Raw genomic sequence first — 22,457 nt, 5'->3', positions numbered from 1 at the left:
ATGATTGAACAAAATCATCAAATTCAGCATATCAACAATTTAGAAGAAAATGTGTATGTTCTCATAAATATTGAATTAATTTTGGTTATATACTAAAATTATTTTATACTAAAAAAAAATTTATCTCAAACACAGTTTTTGCATTTTATAAAACCTATTTCGATACACCAAAGTAGTCTCACATTAGTTAGAAATGGATATTAAATGTAATTTATAATCAACATTTTTACTATTCAACCCACCAAGACACTTTTTCTAAAGACACAATTGTAAAATCTTACCTAAATTATTATTAAATTGTGTGTATAATATTACAAAATATTTAACAAAATTATATGTTTACCACGCAACGCGTAAGTCTTAATCTAGTATACATTTATTTTGTGTCTAAACTCCTAACTACAAATGTCGACTTAATATAAAAAAAGGAACTCATTTTGTTGTTTAGCAAATAAAGCCGAGACAAATCAGACAAGTTCACATTGAAAATGGTTGAAACTGGTTGTATATTGAATTACAAAGGTACCCTCTCAACAAAAATTATAAGGATAATTCAATTTTTTCATATTATCACCATTCAATTAAATGCAACAAATCAGGCTTTTTATGCTACCAAAAAAATATTATCATTAAATTATAAATGTAAATTTGACACAGATTAGCTTTTGTTATGTTACTCTGCTTTTCTTTTCCTCTTTCACTTTTTTTTATAATAATTTTCTTTTTCTTTTACTCTCCTTTTTTTCATCTTCCCTTAATCATTCAAAAAGAAATTTCTCAACATGTAATTTCTTTTCTTTTCTTTTTTCACCAGAATTAGTATGAGTGTCTAAAACAAAAAGACTTAAAGCAAAGTCTTGATTTTTGTTTTTTATATTTTTGAAAAAGGATGATATATAGCCGTGAACCATTTTTTTTCTTTCAAATATGCACTATTATTATTTATTTCCTTATTTAAGGATGACTGAGTATATCTTGCATAATATTGCATAGCTATTTTACAATTTTTTTGAAAAAATAGCTGTTTTATAATTAGTGTATATATTTTAAATTGGAAATGGAAATTATTATATAAAGATAGAATTTTTGAATTTGGCTCCTGCTATAGATGAGAGAGAAAGATGCTACAAAATTTTAAAATACATAATTTAATTTTAAAATACGGAATTTAATTCATTGATGAGATAAAATGATATAATTACCTTACCTTTTTGGAAAATCCAAAATTATCCTTCATCCGTTTTTATTATAATTGCATCCGTTCATTAAATGCATTTTCTCCTTGTGGCCGTATTTCATGTTCCATGTTAATGACTTTTATTAAGTAAGTTTTTTTCTCCTTTTCCTTTTCGGTTTCTCCACATCGTTTTTTTTTTCTAAGTCTTTTATTTGAATCATTTATCTTTACAATACATCATTCAGATGTTCATACAAAATTATTTTTGTTTTTGTGTGTTTATTTATTTCAATTGTTCAGTTATAGTAATTTTCACATCAAATGCTTTAGATATTGACGCATAGCATAACAAAGATTCTACAAGTAGTAGCTACTACCTTGATGTCTATGTATAATTAAACCATGACAACATGCTTATGGTGATTTTAGAACAGAGAGATTAGTGTATTTAGAAAAGTCATATCTTTTATGATAATTTTGTAGTTTAAAAATCGCTTTTATACAATTGTATACAAACAAATTATGTTTTTTTTTTAATAAAAAATGATAGTAAACAAACGAAAATAAAAAAAAAATCATTTTTAAACAAATTTCTAAAAAATAATCTCTAAATTTTTTAAATTAAAAATTATTTTTATTTAATTTCAAACAAACACATCCATTCCTTTTGATAATTTAAATTCACACAATAAATTAATTGTCTATATTTTATTTGATTATTATAATTTTATTAACTGAAAATAAATAATTTATTATTTTAATATTTTAATTTTATCAGGAACGTTAAATGAGATATTATGAGGAGTGTGGTGTAAGAACCAATTAAAAAGTACTATATATTGAGATTTATTTTTGAAAGAATAAGTCTGAAATATATATATAGTATAGATAGATATAGATAACATTATTTTAAAAATATATTTGCATTAATTCCTTAATATCATGGAGATAACAATAACAATTAGAGACAAATTAGTAATTGTATCTATTTTACATAAAAAAAGTAAAAATTAAATGCATATATATAACCACCATCATTAATAAATGAAAGTAAGTATTATTTTAATACAATAGAGGGAAATATATGTCTAATTATTACGAAATGGTTGTTAATTTCAGCTACCAAATAGTTGGAATGCAATTATCAAATATATGAATCAATGAAGTGTGTGGTAAGTTTTTTGTTGTTTAAATTGTATTTGTTAAAACATGTAGTTGATCAAGGCATTACTAGTTTTTAACTTTTGTGAATGCTTGGAATGCAAGGCATTGGTGGGTGTGTCTGTAGGCTAATTTTTGTTGGCGTTTGGTAATTTGATTTCACTTTTCTTTTCAACCAAGAGGTTTTAAAAAACTCATCTCAATTATTTGGCTGCCAAACTTCAACTATCACCCGAACAAAACCATGTTGATTAATTAATTACCATATGTCATAATACAATTTATTTATTTTTTATTTAAAAAAGATACAATGTTCAACCACCATCCTCACCAAGAAAATGGTTGCCAACCAATACATGGGTGAGGATCAATTTTCTACAGTGTGAAATTTCAATTATGACATCTTTTAAAACATAATCGTTTGCAAAATTCACCAGATATTATCATATATATTATGTATATAAAATTTTATTTAAATATAAAATTATTTGATATAATTCAAAATAAACAGCATGAATTTTTATTCAATAAAACAATTTTGAGACATCTCATTGTCATAACTTTGAAAATTATTTGAGGTGTCATAATATAAAGTTGGACACAATAGTATAAATTGATCACAATCTTTTTATATATATTATAATATGTTTCCATATTATCAATTCAACTCTCTAAGCCACACTACTTATAGAATGAAACAATGAGTGACTTGACCAAGATATAAGTGACATAGCATCTACGAGGAAACAATGAGGAGGCTGAACCATGCTGGAGAAGCAGGGCACATGCTTGATGACTTACCAAAATTCTTAGCATGTGTTCTTGTTCTCCATCATGGATTCTTTCTCTTAATATTGGCATTTTGATTATACATTTCAATTGTTAGTCACAAGGTAAGTTTTTTCAATTCATGTAGTTGCATGTATTAAGATTATAATTAAAACCAAATGTCGTTTACTTTATTTTGATTATAGACAATTAATATTTTTGACTTGATGATTCCATTTTTTAAACAATGATTTTGTAATTTTAATGGTTTATTCTAATAGTAAAAAGATAAATCTTGAATTTATAGGATACAATTTTGAGTCCTACTAGTATCATTATATAGAGACAAATATAAATTATTTTGTAAATATTCAACTATGTTTTTTTTTTATTTTGAATTGAGACACTGTCTTCTCACTCATTTTATTTTATAATAAAAAAGAAAGTGATTTTGTTGATTTTTTTAGATAAACCCCTTTGCGAGTTTGTGTCAAATTTTTTTGAATTATTTTTTGTTGAAGCTTTACATTCTCTCTAAGATTATTATTTGAAAAAACATTTGTGACTACTTTTTCATTTTTAATCCCTCTTATGCCTCTTACTTTTGACTCTCTTTTATTTTATGAATTTTTAACAATTAACTTTGATTATCTAATTACACTAAAATACTCTAATAACATTTGCATGCATTAAGTCCTATTATATATTTATCGTGCTAAGAATGAAATGGTGCGAAATTGTTTAACAATAATTGAGATTGACATGAAATGAGAATAATATTCCTAACATCCATTATTGATTCATCACACAACCTTATCCATTCTTGATTATCACACAACCTTGTGGTGAACACAAAATCTTTCATTTTTTTTACTAAAAAGCATTGTGTGCTCACTACATTTAAAGGTATATATCAATTTTTTGAAGGATTTTTTTTTTTTAATGGAAGAAGTCTTATAATCAAGTTTAATTTTTATTATTCATCCATATTTTAGTGATTATTTTTTGGTACCCAGCAAATGTCAGTTTTATCATGGTCGTGGAAAAAATACTTCAAAGGTACTAGTAATTTGCCATGTTTTAATTTTTTTTATTAGGTTTAATCTATTCTTATAAAATTTTGAGGGTGATATTTTTTATAAATGTTTTTTGGATTTAATCTATTTTTAATGTAGAACTTTATATTTTTTTTCAATGGTAAAGATAATATTTATATGGTGAGATATGATTTGACATCTAACAGTGTATAATCTCGTTAAATGCATTGTCTCATTTAGATCAATGTATATGATTCTTTTCTTATGCATTCTAGCAATGTAACCGAACCATTTTTAAGTTGAAGTTTCACAGGTTAGGCTCTTCTTCCTTTCCTTCTAGTACATTTAGTTATTATTTTTTAAAACTCAGAAATTTTACTATCAAATCAAAGTAACAATTACCATAAACATGTAAAATGTGCTGGTACAATATCAATCACTTATATTTAGATAACCATATTATGTTATTATTTTAAAAGAAAGATAAATATATATATATATATATATATATATATATATATATATATATATATATATATATATATATATATATATTGATTTTTAACCAATATAGTTCATTAAGTGCATTAGTCTCAATAGTTAGGTTACTTTCGTCATCACTCGATTTATTCTAATACATTTTAATTCTTATAATAATGCTAGATAAACATGATTTACACCATTTCCTATAATCAAATATATATAGGCAAATGAGGTTCTTATTAACAAATAAATTTATTTTATTTATTTAAATTATGTGTGGTTTTTATTGTAGGGAGAATTATATTTTTGGTCTCATGTTCTCAAATCATACAAGTTCAAGACCCATAAATTTTTGAGCCAACAAATATGAAAATCAATGACAAGAATAGAGGTTTGTGCACCAATATATAGAAATAAGAATATAATATAATGAGTACTCCAACCTATATGTATAAATAATTAAAATGTAAAACATAATTTTCCAGGCACACTATTAATCACTTATATCTAGATATCTTTGTTATGATGTTATAATATTAAGAAATAACGAAGTCCCACATCGGTACTAATCACTAACAATGACATATTCAGGATAATATAAATATCTTACGACCATTTCAACTTAAACACACAACTTTGTGGTGAGTACAAAAAGAACTATTCTTTCGCCTTTTACTAAAGAATACTGTGTATTTATCACATAATGAGGTATATGTCAAATTTTTGAAGGGTTTCTTCTTTATAAAAGAAGTCTTGAATTGAAGTTTAGATATTATTTATATGTTTTGTGGAAAATAAATATAATAAGTCCATTAAAATAGATATTGGACATCAACTAAATTTTATATTGATGTGGTTCAATGAGATGACATGATATTGAAAGTAATGCATTATTTTATTATTGTTGAAGGAAAATCTAAATAACTTACCTATAACTAACATACTATTAGTAACAAATAAATAAGCATAGGTTGCCTAGTTAACTGGTTAATGATAGGTAATTATTTTTATAAAGTAAGTTTGATATTTTGTTAAACAAATTATTCAATCAGTTCCATACAATTTTGTTCTATGCATTCAAGCTACAACTTGTTATTCATGGCAAGCTTGTGAGTAAGACATATCAGTTTAAATGTAAATAATGAAAGCCTCGTTTAATCATATGATTTAGACACAGTTAATTACAAGTCATGACGCTAATCACATTTATTAATCTCACCACTGACATGAGATGCAATATAAAAAGTCTTAAGAGCTATGCTAGTTTAGACACATGTGGGGAGTACAAAGTGAATTATTTTTTCGCTTTTTACTAAAAAATACCATGTGTTTCATCATGCTAAAAGGCACATGTCAATTTTTTGAAGGATTTCTTCTTTATGGAAGAAGTACTCTATTGAAGTTTAAATATTTAAGTTTTCATTTTTTGATTGTTTATATGTAAAAAATGCATATGAAGCTTTATATTGATAATGTAATAATCTATTGATAAAAATGAGGTGATTTGGCTGAATATTCTTAAAAATACTTCAAATGTATTTAGTAATTTGGCATGTTTTACTTTTTGTATTAGGTTTAGTCTATTCTTACAAAATTTTGAGGGGTGTTATTTTTATTAATGTATTAGTTTAATAATTATATGGTAAGATATGATGTGAGATCAAACAATGTATGATCTTGTTAAATTCATTGTCTCATTTAGATCAAGTTTGAAGTTTCATAAGTTAGGTGATGTAGTTCATCCAATAAATGCATTAGTCTCAATGGATTAACATTTATGTCATTTTCGTCATCATTTGGCTTATTCTAATCCATTTTGGTTCTTAGCTAATGTAGTTCATTCAACAAGTGGATTTTTTGCAATTGATTAACATTTATGTTATTTTCGTCGTCACTTGATTTATTATAATCCATCTTAATTCTTACAATAATGTTAGATAAACATGATTTACAAAACTTCTCTATAATCCAATATATACATAGCCAAATGAAATTTTTATTAATAAATAAATTTATCTTATTTATTTAAATATTGTACAGTTTTTATTGTAGGAGAGTTATATAGTTGGTCATATATTCTCAAATCATAATCATATTAAATATACTTGTGAAATCAAGAAATAAGTTCTAAACCCATAAATTCTTGAACCTTCAAAAATTAAAATAAATGAAAGAATAGAGGTTTGTGCACCAATATATAGAAACATGAATATAAGATAATGAATACTCCAACCTATATAGATAAATAAAATTTAAAACACAATTTTGCAGACTCAATATTAATCACTTACATCTAGATATCTTTGTTATGCTATTATAATGATATCCTTGTTATGTTATTATAATGTTAAGACATAATGAAGTCCTACATCAGTAGTAATCACTAACAATGACATATTCATGTTAATATAAATATTCTACAACTATTTCAACTTAAACACACAGTCTTGTGGTGAGTACAAAGCGAACTATTCTTTCGCCTTTTACTAAAGAATACCGTGTATTCATCACATTATGAGGCATATGTCAATTTTTTGAAGGATTTTTTCTAGAAGAAATCCGGAAATTAAGGTTCAATATTTATAACTGTTATATTTTTTATTAATTTATTATTAATAATAATAAATTAATGACTGTTACATTTTTTTTATTAATTTATGAACATTAGCTTATTTTTAATTTATTAATAATAATAATTTATGACCGTTAGCTTTTCTTTTTATTTTTATTATTGTTCTAAAATTTAAGTTCAATTTTATTTTAATTTTAAATTAAAATAATGTATAATAATATTAATTGAAATATTCAAATTAATATTTTAAGTTGTAATAAAATATTAATGTATAAATAAATGAGTTGTTTCACGGTTATATGACACAGTTGATCCTAATTAATGAACCCAAATTGAATTTATCGTTAGAGATATTCTTAGAGTAATACTAGATAAATACACTGCTTTTGACATGAACCAAACATAGGTAGTTTAGTTAATTGGTTGATGATAAGTGATTTTATTTTACTTAATTTGATATTTGATTAAAGAAATTATTCAACCAATTATATATAATTTTATCTGTTTATTCAAGCTACAACATATCATGATAAGCTCATAAATAAGTGTAAAATATTAAATACTCTTGTCATTAACTTATATATCTTAGATAATCTTTTTTATTATACAAGTTTGATATTTGGCTAAACAAAATACTTAACCAGTTATTTAAAAATTTATTCTGTTTATTTAAATTATTTATAGCCTAGAAATGGCTTGTTCATGAGCCTTAAAAAAATGCATATTAATGACAAAAATAAAGGCTTGTTCCACCCACTCTTTATCATGTCTCACATAGAAAAATTGTCAAACTATATCTTATTATTTCAAGATAAACTCGTTAGTGAGAAGTATACTTGTTTAAGCTATTATTCAAGCATTTTTTTACAACAGAAAAATAGATATATCAACGTATCAGGAGGGTTACGTCCAATAAAAAGATTAGTCTCGCACAACGTGGCAAATCACAAATTGAATCTTGATTGGAGAGATATCTATATTTAATGTCCGACGATGTCTCAAACATGATTGATTACCATACGTGAAGGGGTGAAGAGAACACATGAAAATTAAAAATAAAAATAAAAACAATATAAATATGGGAGTATAATGTGGATTAGATAATTCTATTGTATTATCATGGCAAAAAATTTAAGTCCCACATCTGCAAACAATGACTAACACTTACATGAAATACAATATAAATATTCAAGAACCATTTTGTTATGAAAACATAGTCTTGTGGTGAATACAAAGCGAACTATTCTTTCGCCTTTTACTAAAGAATACCGTGTATTCATCACATTATGAGACATATGTCAATTTTTTGAAGGATTTCTTCTTTGTAAGAAATTCTAAAATGAAGTTTAAATATTTATACTTTTTGATGGAAAATAAATATAATATGTCCATTAACATTTATAATATGTCTTAGTTTAATTAAAGGTGATTATTTTTAGAAAGTTGAATATTTTGTTAAACAATCTATTAAATTAGTTGAATACAATTTTGTTCTTATGTATTCAAGCTACAAACTTGTTATTCATGACAAGCTTGTGATTAAGAAATATGATTTAGAGACACTTAATTACAAGCCATGATGCTAATCTCAATTATTAATCTAGATTTTTATATATTTTTGACAAGATGTTATTAATCTAAATACTAGATATTCATCCATGTTATGCTCAGTCAATAAATCTCACATCAAATAAAATTCTGATTGCCACTAACATGAGATGCATTATAAAAGCCTTAAGACCTATGCTAGTTTAGACATCGAGCCTTATGGTGAGTACAAAGCAAATTATTATTTCACCTTTTACTAAAGAATACCGTGTGTTTCGCCATATTAAAAGACACATGTTAATTTTTTGAAGGGTTTTTCTTTATAGAAGAAGTCTTGGATTGAAGTTTAAACATTTGCGTTTTCGTTTTTTAATTGTTTATACGTAAAAATTGCATATGAAGCTTTATATTGAGAATGTAATAATCTATTGATAAAAATGAGGTGATTTGGCTAAATATTCTTAAAAATACTTCAAATGTATTTAGTAATTTGGCATGTTTTAGTTTTTGTATTAGGTTTAGTTTATTCTTACAAAATTTTGAGGGGTATTATTTTTTATTAATGTATTAGTTTAATATTTATATGGTTAGATATGATGTGAGATCAAACAATGTATGATCTTGTTAAATTCACTGTCTCATTTATATCAAGTTGAAATTTCATAATTTAGGTAATGTAGTTCATCTAATAAATGTATTAGTCTCAATGGATTAATATTTAGGTCATTTTCGTCATCATTCGACTTATTCTAATCCATTTTGATTCTTAACTAATGTAGTTCATTCAACAAGTGCATTTGTCGCAATGGATTAACATTTATGTTATTTTCGTCATCACTCGGTTTATTATAATCCATCTTAATTCTTATAATAATGTTAGATAAACATGATTTACAAAACTTCCATCTAATTCAATATATATATAGCCAAATGAAGTTATTATTAATGAAAAAAAATTATCTTATTTATTTAAATGTTGTGTAGTTTTTATTGTAGGGGAAGTTATATAATTGGTCATATGTTCTCTAATCATAACCATATTATAGAGACTTGTGAAACCAAGAAAGGAAAAGTTCTAAACCCATAAATTATTGAACCTTCAAAAATTAAAATCAATGACAAGAATAGAGGTCTGGGCACCAATATATAGAAACAAGAATATAAAATAATGAATACTCCAACCTAAATGTATAGATAATTAAAATTTAAAACACAATTTTGCAAACACTATTAATCAATGAAGTCCCACATCGGTAATAATTACTAACAATGACATATTGATGTTAATATAAATATTCTACGACTATTTCAACTTAGATACACAGCCTTGTGGTGAGTACAAAGCGAACTATTCTTTCGCCTTTTACTAAAGAATACCGTGTATTCATCACATGACGAGGCATATGTCAATTTTTTTTTGAAGGATTTCTTTCTTGGAAGAAATCCTGAAATTAAGTTCAAATATTTATACTTGTTGTTGGAAAATGCTATATATTCACTATATTAAAAGATATATGTCAATTTATTGAAAGATTTATTTCTTGTAGAAGAAATCTTGAATTAAAGTTCAAATATTATTTATACTTTTGGTATAACGTAGCAAAAAATTAAAGTCTCACATCTGCAAACAATGACTAACACTTACCCTTTTACTAAAGAATACCGTGTATTCATTACATTATGAGGCATATGTCAAAAAATTTAGGGATTTCTTCTTTGAAAGAAAACCTGAAATTAAGTTCAAATATTTATACTTTTTATTGGAAAATAAATATAATGTGATTAACATTTATATTGACACAATCTTAGTGTGGTTCAATCATTAATCAAATATGGGTTCAATCATTAATCAAATACGGAGCATACAATTTTGTTATGTGCATTCAAGATACGACTTGTTATTCATGACAAGCTTGTGAGTGAGAAATATAAGTTGAAAGGCAAGAGATAAAAGTCTCATCATATGATTCAAACATGGTGTTAATCACAGTTATTAATCTAGATTTATTTATTTATTGACAGGAAGTTATTAAATGAGTTTTCTATCTTTTGCCTCATACTTTTTTATCTTTTATTCACTTTTCTATCTTTTGCCTCATACTTTTGGCTCTATTTGATTAAATGAGTTTTTAACCATTTAATCCACATTAACAAATCGCACTCAATGGCTCTAATATCATTAGAAATTTGGCATGCATTACGTCCCATATCGTTAAACAATTTTTAGGAGACATGAAATGCAAAATAAAATCTTAACGCTCATTATTGATTTGTCGCACAGTCTCGCAATGTAGTATATATGAAATTAAATCATTTCAATTTAAGTTTTATATTCTTTTTCATTATTGTTAAAAAATATATCTATTCAAGATCGTTAAACTCGAGTATAAATAAATGTATATAGCTTACTTAAAATGTAGACTTGACTCATAAACTTGTGATAATTTATCTAATATTAAAATAACATATATATGACACATATAGACGATATAATGTCATTAAAATAATAATAATTCAACATCTAATCTTCATAATAAATCAAAAATATTTTTAAATAGGTCAATATTTATGATAGACTAAAAAAAATGGTAGAAAAACAACAAAGTCACGTCGAGGCATAATAGTTGTCCTTAAAAGCAATACTAAAAACATAAATTTACTTTTAAAAATCAACCACGTGATTAAATTGCATATTGACTAATATTTATTAAAATTTTACATTTTAAATTAAACAAATGTAGAATTGTAAACTCATAAAACATTAGTAAAATCGAAAGAGCTTTATCATAGTTTACTTAAACTCAAAAGAGCTTATCAAAAATATAGTTTACATACAAATTGACTCATTTTTATGATCTAAAATTATAAACTTGAAAGAGTTTAAGTGTTAAATCGATAGTTTGACGACCTTTAACTATAACTACTTAGAATAATGCTAGATAAAGATGTTTTACACCACTTCCCTATAATCCAATATATATAGGCAGATGAGGTTTTTATTAATAAACAAAATATGACCATATTATAATAGACACTTGTGAAATAAAAAACCCATAAATTCTTGAGCCTTCAAAAATGAAAATCAATGACAATTTGATATGAACCAAGCATAGGTAGTTTAGTTAATTGATTAATGGTAGGTGATTTATTTTACTTAATTTGATATTTAGTTAAAGAAATTATTCAATCGGTTTTATACAACTTTATTATGTTTATTCAAGCTACAACATATTATGATAAGCTCATAAATAAGTGAAAAATACTATTTCCATTCACTTGTATATCTTACATAATCTTATATGATCATGTTAAACAAGATTGATACTTAATCAGTTATTTGGTTAAACAAATTAACCTGTTATTTGCAAATTTATTCAATTTTTTAAAATTCTTTAAAATCTAGAAATGGCTTGTTATTGAGCCTTAAAAAATGCAAATTAATGACAAGAATAAAAGCATGGTCCACCCAACCTTTATCATGTCTAAATAGAAGAATTGTCAAGCTAGATCTTAGATCTTATTATTTCAAGATAAACTCATTAGTGAGAAATATAACTTGTTTGAATCACTATACAATGATTTTTTTTTTTTACAATAACATAACATATATACCAATGTATAAAGAATGTTGAATCCATTAAAAATACTAGTCTCTTACAATGTGGCAAATTACGGATTGAATCCTGATTGGAGAGATGTCCATGTTTAACATCCGACAATACCTCAAACATGATTAATTACCATACATGAAGAGGTGAAGAGAAGACATGAGAATTAAAAAAACAGTATATTGTAATGGGAGTATAATGAAGATTAGATAATTCTATTATATTATCATGACAAAAAAATTAGTCCCACATATGCAAACAACGAGTAACACTTACATGAAATACAATATAAATATTTCATAACCATTTTGATATAAACATCCAGCCTTGTGATGAATACAAAGCGAACTATTCTTTCGCCTTTTACTAAAGAATACCGTGTATTCATCACATTATGAGGCATATGTCAAATTTTTGAAGGATTTCTTCGACGAAATCCTAAAATGAAGTTCAAATGTTTGTACTTTTGGTGGAAAATAAATATAATTGTCCATAAACATTTAATGTTGACCTTCAACTAAATTTTATGTAGGTGGTGTTTAATTAGATCACATGATATTGGAATGAAGGAAAATCTGAACTGCTTGGTGTAAAGTTAGATGATAATACTTAAAATCCCTTCACATTAAGAAACTAACAGTCTATAAGAAACTAGTAACAAAGAAACAAACATAGTTTGTCTAGTTGAGCTGATGATAGGTAATTATTTTTTATAAAATACAGTCAATTCCTCACAGTTATTAATCTAGATCTTTTTTTTTTTTTTTTTATAGGAAGTTATTAATCTAGATACTAGATATTCATTCATTTTATGATGAGTCAATAAGTCCCACATCAAATAAACATTGACTGCCACTGACATGAGATGCAATATAAAAACCTAAGAGTCATGCTAACTATAGACACACAGCCTTGTGGTGAGTACAAAGCGAACTATTCTTTCGCCTTTTACTAAAGAATACCGTGTGTTCACCGTATTAAAAGGCATATGTCAATTTTTTGAAGGATTTCTTCTTTATTGAAGATGTCCTGCAACAAAGTGTAAATTTTTTTGTTTTCATTTGTTGATTGTTTTTTTTATAAATATTACAAATGAAGCTTTATATTGATAATGTAATAATCTATTGATAAAAATGTGATTTGGCGAAATATTCTTACAAAATATTTTTACAAAAGTGTGGTTGCATTGTTGTATTGGAAGATTCTCATTGATTGTTAATATAAAACTAGTTTACACAGTACATCTCCTATTTTGTCATTTTTTTTATCTTAATCCATTTGATATTGGCCAATGGATATCATTTGTATTGTCTTATCAGAATTCATGAAAATTACATGCTCATATTTTTAAGGATCAAGAAAAGGCATTGGCTTCAGTCTCAGCTCGAACAAGGCTAGCATACAAACCATTTTGAATGGAAGAAATGAGAGTGTCATGGCTTCCATACTCAACCACTTCTCCATTTCTCATGACTGCAATTTTATCAGCATCTCTTATTGTGGAAAGACGGTGTGCAACTATTATTGTTGTTGCCTCTTTTGAAACATTCTTAAGAGCTTCTTGAATGTGTTTCTCTGATTCCAAGTCCAATGCACTGCTTGCTTCATCAAGCAAAAGCACCTTTGATTTCTTCAATATGGCCCTTGCTATAGCAATCCTTTGTTTCTGTCCACCTGATAATTGGACCCCACTTTCACCAACCTAGTATATATATAGAGAGAATATTATTAAATAATCATGTTTTATTAATAGAAAGTCGTTGGAAAAATTAAGTGTTTATGCCATAGCTTTTATCATATAAGTGTTTATTTAGAAGCTATTCTTGCAAAAAGATAAAATAAAGGGAAACTACTTTTATATAAGCTATATATTGTTTTCACAAGCTATCTTAGAGAGTTTATGGAAGTAAGCTGAAAACAACTTATCGTCATAAGTTTTTTCATAAGCTCTCTTAAATACTCTCACAAGTACTTATGTCAATAAATAAATTCAAATAAGTCAATCTAAAATGTTGATAAATGCTAATAGTTACTTCACTAAAAAATGATGTGGCATAAAATATGATTTGATTTTCATAATGCTTTAAATAAACATGACTGAACATATGAAGTAGGTAATTATGCATAGGTAAATAGACACCATGTAGTATCAAATCCGAATTCCATGCATTTTGAGAGTCCATCCAGTCTTGCAATCAGTAAGTCTGGGATCATCAACTCAAATTTTTAGTTGTTCAATTTTGATCCGACGGCCACGACTTATTAACTGCCTGACTGCATGGATTTTATTTCCCTAGAGAATCTGGATCCCTCATATAATGGTTGTCAAAATTCAATGTTTTTGTTATAATACAATTTTGCTTTGGTGGAAGTATTGAGTGTCTATTAACATACCTGAGTTTCATAACCCTGAGGAAGGCCACTGATGAACTTGTGGATGTAAGCCTCTTTTGCAGCAGCTTCAATTTCAGCCCATGAAGCACTTTGGTCTCCAAATGCAATATTTTCCCTTATGCTCCCAGCAAACAATGCAGGTTCTTGACCAACTAAACCTATTTGTCTCCTCAACCACTTCACATCAATCTCCCTCAAATCCACACCACCCATCATCACATTTCCTTGATCAGGATCATAGAACCTCTGTGTCAGCCACACAACTGTTGATTTTCCTGATCCACTTGGTCCCACCAAAGCCACTGTGCTTCCACCTTTAACCTTCAAACAGAAATCCCTCAACACAGTTACCTCAGGCCTTGATGGATATGCAAATGTCACCATTTTGAATTCTATTTTAAAAGGCTTTGATCTGTCAACTTTCCTACTTTTTCTTCCATCATTCCCTATCAATGGTTTTCTGTTTATAACATCTTGAACTGATGGAATTGCTGTAGCAGCCATAGAAGTATCTGGTGCTAAACCAGCTAGTTGTCCAACAGAAAATGAACTCAAAACAAGAATGAGAAAAATCTTATAAACATCTTCAAAATCACCTTTGTTAAGTTTTACAAGGTATGCACCAAACCAAAGAGTTAAGGTGTATGCTGCATACATTGCACCTTGAAAGAATCCAAATACAAGACCTTGAAGCTGTGAACTTTTTAAGGACTTTTTCCTAGGTTCTGATAAGGCTCTATCAAAGGAATTGACTATTTGTTCCTGAGCTGAAAATGTAGCAACTGTCCTTATATTTGAAACTGCACCAGAAGCAATGTTGCTAGCTTTTGCATAAGAGTTGTTATCAACTTTTGGACCAATGTTTATGATCAAGTTTATGTAACTTGCACCAAGAGTTAAAGGGGTTACAGCAGCTGCAACAAGGGTTAGTTTCCAATTAAATACAAAGGAAACACCAAGTCCAACAGCTGCTGAACTTAACCCCATAAGAAGGACTGAGAATCTGTCGCCGAGTACCGAACGAAAACTAACTGAGTCTATCGAGAGCCTTGAAACCAATACACCGGTGGAGTTTTCATCAAAATCAAACCATCCAGGTTCTTGTCTAAGAATGGATTGAAACAAGAGGTTTCTAACCCTTAGTGTTAGCTTTGATCCTGCCCAACCACACAAACCTTGTTGTCCTGTCATGGAAAGTATACAACCAAATCCAAGGCCAACAAGTACTAAACAAAGGTACCCTACATCTCTTTTCATTTTGGAAGTGTCATTGCCAAAATATACTCCAAGGGATATGCCTAAAACCAATGGAAAAAGGGACAGAAAAGCACCTGCAAACATTCCCATAACAAGGCCTGAAAATAGCATCATAAACTCTGGCTTTTGCAATTTCCATACCTCAGAAAGTCTGTATTTTCTTGGTTTTTTGTATTGTTTATCTTCCATATCTTCTTGTTCTTTATCCTGCATTGAATCCACTGTTTTAGACCTCGAGATATCGACTAGATATCTTGATCTTGTTATATCAGGAGCAGATTTATAATTGATGGATGATAAATCATTGGTTTTTTGAATGCCATTTTCTATAGGAAGAAGAGGTTTTGAAATGGATTCAGTTGCAAGCTTGACAAGGTTGTAGTAGGTTCCGGCTTTCGCCATAAGCTGGCGATGGTCGCCGATCTCAGTGACAGAACCATGTTCAAGAACTACAATGGCATCAGCATTCTTCACTGTTGCTATCCTGTGAGCAATGACAATGGTTGTTCTGCCTGCTGAAATCTTGTCAATGGCCCTTTGGACTGCAGACTCTGACTCAGCATCAAGAGCACTAGTAGGTTCATCTAAAAGAAGGATTTTAGGATTCTTTATCATTGCTCTAGCCAATGCAATTCTCTGCTTTTGACCTCCTGAAAGTTTTGTACCCCTATCACCAGCCTGCAAAATAATATGTACTTTCTTGGTAAGAATCAATATATAAAATTCTTGGGTGTTCGTTGTTTGGTTGTGTCTATAAACACTAGTGCTCACATAGTAGTTGATCTCTTTGGATGCTAAAGAGAGAAAGAGAGAGGGCTATTTCCTATTTATTGAGTGAATGGTTATTGAATGTATCAAAATTACAAAATATATATTTGAAAATGTCTTTTGTTGATCAATTTAGTTCTCGCATGTGCCAGTTGTTGGTTAATTTGATCCTTTGATGTGTCTTCTATTAGTCAGGATAGCCTACGAAATAATGAAATTACTAACAAAAGACACACTCAATAATTTTTTGTAAATTTGAAATATTCAAAGACTATAGTGACATTGTTTTACACATTTTAGAGACCAAATGATTGTTAACTCATTTTCGTTGAATACATTAATCTAGAAATAGAGAAAGATCTTTGTAATGGCTACTGCACCTGAGTGTCATAGCGTAGTGGGAGGTTAGAAATGAAGTTGTGAGCATCAGCAGCAATACAAGCAGATATTGCCTCTTCCTTGGTGGCATTATCCTTCCCCATCATCACATTTTCAAGTATAGATGTAGCAAACAGAATTGGCTCCTGGCCAACCATCCCAATCTGATCCCTTAACCACTTCACTTGCAGTGTCCTCAAATCATGACCATCCAAGGTAATAATCCCTGCAAACATATTCAAACTCAACAAAGTTAAGTAGCATAATTAAATTTTCAGTAAACCCTCAAATTAATCTCTTAAGTATCACTTTCTCTTCTATTTAGTCAATAACAATGTATAAAATTAACAAGTAGTCTCTAAAATAATGGGATAGATTTGAATATACTTTAGGGAATAATAGAACAAACTTTCATATGCTTTACTTATTTTCATATATTTGATCTGATTAAATAAACAGCTTAATTATGCATTTGTAGCATAAACATTGATCATGCATGTGTTTTATGTATAAGCTATTTCTATAACAGAACATAAAATAATCGAACTATTTTCATGCAAGCTATTAGATGTTTCCATAAGCTATTATGGAGATCTTATGGAAAAAAAGCTTATGGACGTGTCATAAATTATTTCCTTACTTCTCTGAAATAGTCTCACAAGTGGTTATATCGGTAAATAAGCTCAAACAAGTCATTCCAAACAGATCCTTTAGATACTAAATAAGAGAAAGAGTGATACTTAAGAGACTACTTGTTATTTTGATATATGCTCGTTACCTTCTATAGGATCATAAAACCTCTCTATGAGAGCAAAGATAGTTGACTTTCCACCACCACTTGCACCAACCAATGCCAAAGTTTTTGAAGATGGAAATACCAAATTAATGGAATTAAGTATAAGTGAATCAGGACGAGATGGATATGCAAAACTAACATTCTTTAACTCAATCCTTCCACGAACTGAGGAAAGTTTCCCACCCTCAGGATTATAGGGATCAATCTCAGGAACTCTCTCTATGATAAAGAATACACGGCTTGCTGCAACAGTTCCTTGTGCAAATTGTGCAAAATATGATAGTGCTAGTGCCAAGCCTCTGCCAATAAATGATTAAATATACTTATGAGAACACAATCAAATATAGTCTTTAATATCAACTGTAAGAATAAATCGTCAATTTAGTCGCTAAAATTGCGTAGATAAGACAATTTTAAAATGATTCTTGAAATTGAAAACTATCGATCACATTAGTCCCTGCAGAACAATTTCATGAACTAAATTGATTAATCTAAAAAGACTAATGTGATTGTGCGGATGTTCTTGCTTCTATCGGTTGTGCGGATGTCCCTTTCATTACCAAAAAAAGAAAGACTAATGTGATGGAGAATTTTCGATTTCATCATTTCAAAAAATTTGTTCATTTTAGATCCTCTAATCTCTTTTTCATTGAAAGTATATAGTTATATAATTTTGCATTCAAATAAAACATATTCAACAAAGCTAGAGAGAAAAGAAACAACACCTTCCCCCAACATTGACACCAAAGAAACAAGCAATAGCTGAACCTCCATCAAGTTCACCCTTGGCAATTAAGATAGAGCCATACCAAAAAGCCAAAGCCCATGTTGAATATGTTACTAAGTAAATAACACCCATGCCTGCACCTTTAGCAAAACCAATTTTAGCTCCAATTGGAGCTGATTTTTGAAGTTGTTCTGAATATTTTTCACCCAGCTGGCTCTCAGCTACAAATGAAAACACTGTCCTAATTGAACTTATGGCTTGTTCTGCAATGCTACCAGCTTTTCTATAAGAAGCCTTTAGCCAAAAATAAATTAATTAATTAAGAATTAACATAGTGTAAATACATCACCGGTGTTTAAAAAGTCACCCAAAACTCTATAACAATCAATGACCCTTTTCAGAAATATAGATTAACGATTCTCATCGTCTTTACGACTGAGACGGTAACCTGATTGGTGTCGGTTCGACGAGTTAAATTTTGAGGGGCACATTTGTTTTCCCTTATTTTTATTAAACTGACATTGATCGAGTCATTGTCTCAGCCATAAAGATCAGGAGGATAACTAACTTATACATTCAGAGTGTGTCGACAATTGCTGTTAGATTTTTAAGTAATTTTCAAGTTATGTGTTTGTTTGTATCTTACTTCCTCTTTTGCTGTAAGACCACCATAAAGTGCTTTGTAAGCCATACCACAGAACATTGTTAATGGAGTGACTGAGAATACAACCAATGAGACTTTCCATGATCTTCTAAACCCAACTGCATATCCACATATGAATGTAAATACATGATGAATGAAGTGAGCCATCTGCATTTGGACCAAACAACTTGTTAGCTTAAATCTACATATATATCTAAAGACTCTGAAATTAAAATTCAAAACAAAATAAGCTAAGTAAAGAAAAGACACGTGTCATTCTTTACTAAAAAATAAGCTTGTATTGAGTTACTGTAAAGATAGTCTAAGCTAATTTATTTAATAATATATAATATGAGTGTGAATTAGTAATCCAAAAGCTATTAGTTTTTGTTTAATTATATTAAATTAATTAATGCAGAGTAACTAACAAGTGGTTTTGTTAGATGAATAAGGGAAACAAGAATTAACCTTCTCTCCCATAACTTCTTGAATTTGTGCAACATCACTAGCAATTCCATGCATAATATCACCAGTATTTATCTCTGTATCAAAAAAACTTATGTCTTGTCTAAGAATTGCTCTTAGATACTCAGTTCTTATTCTTTGAGCTGATCTCTCCCCTACTAACCTCCAACATGTGATCTCTGCCAATTTTAGTCATAAAAAATATATATCATTGTTAATTAACACTCTCAAATATACCTCAACAGTTCTACATAACTAACTATGCATTGAAAAATTTATGAAATAAATAAATAAATAAATATATGATTAATGATTTAATCTCCTTACCCATATATGCTCCAATTACCACAACTGCAGCTAAGCCAGCCATAAATTCACATATCTGAAAATTACAATAAGAAGTAGACAATGAAAACTTACTCCATCTCCACATCATATGCATGCATTTTGAATTCGGATTTCAATAGTCATGATATCACACAATTTAGACAGTTGGATTAAGATCAAACGATCCGAGTTCCAGCTATGGTAAATTAGGTCAAAAGTACAAAGTCCGAACGTAAGTCATTTAATCTTAATCTGACAATTTAGGGATCCAAAATTCCCTTCAATCCAATATCACACATTTGACGCACTCGCCTGGTCAGAACTATCAAATCAATATCAAACAATCCACGTTCCAACGTTGGTAAATCGAGTTCAAAATACAAAGTCAAAACATGAATCGTCTGAATCTTTGATCTGATCCTCCATATTCCATGAATGCATAGAAAATCCAAGCCTCCAATCTCACAGTCTCAATAAGGGAGAATTAGTACCTTCTCTACATCCTTCATCATCAGATCTTTGTCATTTTTAGCTTCTCCTGAAAGCTTATTAACCAATTTACCAAAAAGATAAGAATACCAAGGAAGTGATCCTCCATTTATAAGAGCACCTAAACAACCAACAAACACAAGTAACCAATCCCACTTTCTTGTATACCTAAACAAACTAAACAACCCAACTGTCTTAGGAGGACCAGCACCATCTTCTTCATCCATATCTTCCTCATATTCTGATACCATTTTACTCTCATAGTTACTATAACCACCATAAATTTGGCTAGGTGGTTTACTACCATATGATGGCACTCCATGATCATGTTTAACATATGACAACTCATCAAGACCATGATCATTAATCCTATAAGGTGAAATAACACGTTCATCACTTATACTGTAATCTACCGCGCTAAGTTCGTCTTCCTCAGCTAATGGACTAGTCTTATTACTAATATTTCGATTTCCACTAACCCCTTTTTTTATGATTCCCAATTTTGAGAATCCACTATATTGATCAAAGTAGCTATGATCATTGTTGTCTCTAGCAACATGACTCCTTAGTTCAACTCTTCCATAGGAAGAATGTTCGTGCGACGAGTTTTTGATGTCTCTAAAACCACCTATTCGCGAAAGGTAATAGTCATTAGCCGATCGGCTAAACACATGGCTATGATTAGAGATGGAGTTGGTTGGCCATGGACTAAGAACAGAACCAAAGTCTGTGCTATATTCGCGCAGCCCAATTGGCTTAAACTTCCAAGAAACTTCTCCTTGCCATGATCGGTCATCATCTGAAGCAAAGGGTGTGGATGGAACTTTGTTGTGGCGAGTTCTTCGTGTTGTCGGAGTTGCATTGCTTCGAGAAGTTGAATGTATGAAGGAGCTAGAGCCGGATACACTGTGGTAACTCACAGGAGTTGGATAGTGTCTTGTATGATTGGTTGAAGAGTTGTAGTCTATCTCAAAGGAAGAATCAGCCATGGCTAGCTAGCTAGCAACCTAGCAGCCAGTGTTTTGAGATTGGTCTAATGTGTTAAACAACTTTGATGGTTTCTTGAGACACAAGATTGAATAAATATTATTGAACTCTGGTTTTTAGGTGAATGTGTAATTTAATGGTTTGTTTGGGAATATTTTGTATGATATATTGAGGCTAACATTGTTGTTGTACATGGACGGCATGTAATTTTAAGTTGCCGGCTTAGCATATAGTTAATTAATTAGTTTATGACTGGTTCAAAATTTAAGCACTTTCTTGTTTAACTTTTGATGACTTGTGTTATATAATAACTTATGAAGTGTGACTTATGTAGGTGTTTATTATGTCAAGTCAAACTTCTCCCTATATATGACACATTTTTATGTCTACCTAGCAAACAAACAAACACTAACCATACAAGACATAAGTGTTGTACCGGAAGAAACGAAGGATAATGTTGTCCTCAAAGATATAAAAGGACTGCAAGTTTGTTGGAAGTTTCACACAAGGCTAATTTGAAGAGTGAAAACCAAAAACTTATCCCTCATTCTCGTTTATTTTGATGAAAGATTCTTAAAGGGAACTATTTTCACAGTAAAGGGAACTATTTTCACAGAGAGAGAAGATGAAAAACTAATTAATGAAAATACATTTCTAAAAAGAGTTTAATTGTTCACGTCACAACTATTCATACGTGTGACTTTAAAAGTATTTATGATAAAAGTCAAACGCGGTTTTAATAATTTAACGGTTATAAAAATATATATTTTGACATTTTCATTATTTCTAATTTACAAAGCATACTCTCTTCGATCCTTTTTATAATAGACAAAATTTAATCAACAAAAATAGATTAACTTTTTGCTTATTAC

The 22,457-nt window shown here is 28.8% G+C and overlaps 1 protein-coding gene and 8 non-coding genes across 9 annotated transcripts; 8 read left to right on the top strand and 1 right to left on the bottom strand.

The window, feature by feature from the left end:
- The first annotated feature begins 5,257 nt into the window (after positions 1–5,257).
- LOC113787891 (U5 spliceosomal RNA) lies at positions 5,258–5,378 on the top strand. The gene has a single exon (XR_003474410.1). It is a non-coding gene; the product is annotated as a U5 spliceosomal RNA (small nuclear RNA).
- A 517-nt stretch (positions 5,379–5,895) lies between these two features.
- LOC113787893 (U5 spliceosomal RNA) lies at positions 5,896–6,015 on the top strand. The gene has a single exon (XR_003474412.1). It is a non-coding gene; the product is annotated as a U5 spliceosomal RNA (small nuclear RNA).
- A 1,054-nt stretch (positions 6,016–7,069) lies between these two features.
- On the top strand, positions 7,070–7,185 carry LOC113787889 (U5 spliceosomal RNA). Its single transcript, XR_003474408.1, has one exon. It is a non-coding gene; the product is annotated as a U5 spliceosomal RNA (small nuclear RNA).
- A 1,228-nt stretch (positions 7,186–8,413) lies between these two features.
- Positions 8,414–8,531, top strand: LOC113787887 (U5 spliceosomal RNA). Its single transcript, XR_003474406.1, has one exon. It is a non-coding gene; the product is annotated as a U5 spliceosomal RNA (small nuclear RNA).
- Positions 8,532–8,959: 428 nt separating this feature from the next.
- LOC113787892 (U5 spliceosomal RNA) lies at positions 8,960–9,079 on the top strand. Its single transcript, XR_003474411.1, has one exon. It is a non-coding gene; the product is annotated as a U5 spliceosomal RNA (small nuclear RNA).
- A 990-nt stretch (positions 9,080–10,069) lies between these two features.
- Positions 10,070–10,190, top strand: LOC113787890 (U5 spliceosomal RNA). Its single transcript, XR_003474409.1, has one exon. It is a non-coding gene; the product is annotated as a U5 spliceosomal RNA (small nuclear RNA).
- A 2,486-nt stretch (positions 10,191–12,676) lies between these two features.
- LOC113787886 (U5 spliceosomal RNA) lies at positions 12,677–12,793 on the top strand. Its single transcript, XR_003474405.1, has one exon. It is a non-coding gene; the product is annotated as a U5 spliceosomal RNA (small nuclear RNA).
- A 469-nt stretch (positions 12,794–13,262) lies between these two features.
- Positions 13,263–13,380, top strand: LOC113787888 (U5 spliceosomal RNA). The gene has a single exon (XR_003474407.1). It is a non-coding gene; the product is annotated as a U5 spliceosomal RNA (small nuclear RNA).
- A 155-nt stretch (positions 13,381–13,535) lies between these two features.
- LOC101507239 (ABC transporter B family member 19-like) lies at positions 13,536–21,782 on the bottom strand. Its single transcript, XM_004510484.4, has 9 exons — positions 20,601–21,782; positions 20,110–20,164; positions 19,786–19,961; positions 19,321–19,485; positions 18,673–18,968; positions 17,930–18,246; positions 17,154–17,377; positions 14,749–16,683; positions 13,536–14,056 (listed from the first exon to the last, which is right to left on the bottom strand). The coding sequence occupies exons 1-9, from the start codon at positions 21,585–21,587 to the stop codon at positions 13,709–13,711; spliced, it is 4,503 nt and encodes a 1,500-aa protein (XP_004510541.1). The 5' UTR covers positions 21,588–21,782; the 3' UTR covers positions 13,536–13,708.
- Positions 21,783–22,457: the final 675 nt, after the last annotated feature.

Source organism: Cicer arietinum, chromosome 7 (genome assembly GCF_000331145.2).
Source record: "Cicer arietinum cultivar CDC Frontier isolate Library 1 chromosome 7, Cicar.CDCFrontier_v2.0, whole genome shotgun sequence".
Taxonomy (NCBI): Eukaryota; Viridiplantae; Streptophyta; class Magnoliopsida; order Fabales; family Fabaceae; genus Cicer; species Cicer arietinum.
This window is presented reverse-complemented; position numbering and strand designations above follow the sequence as displayed.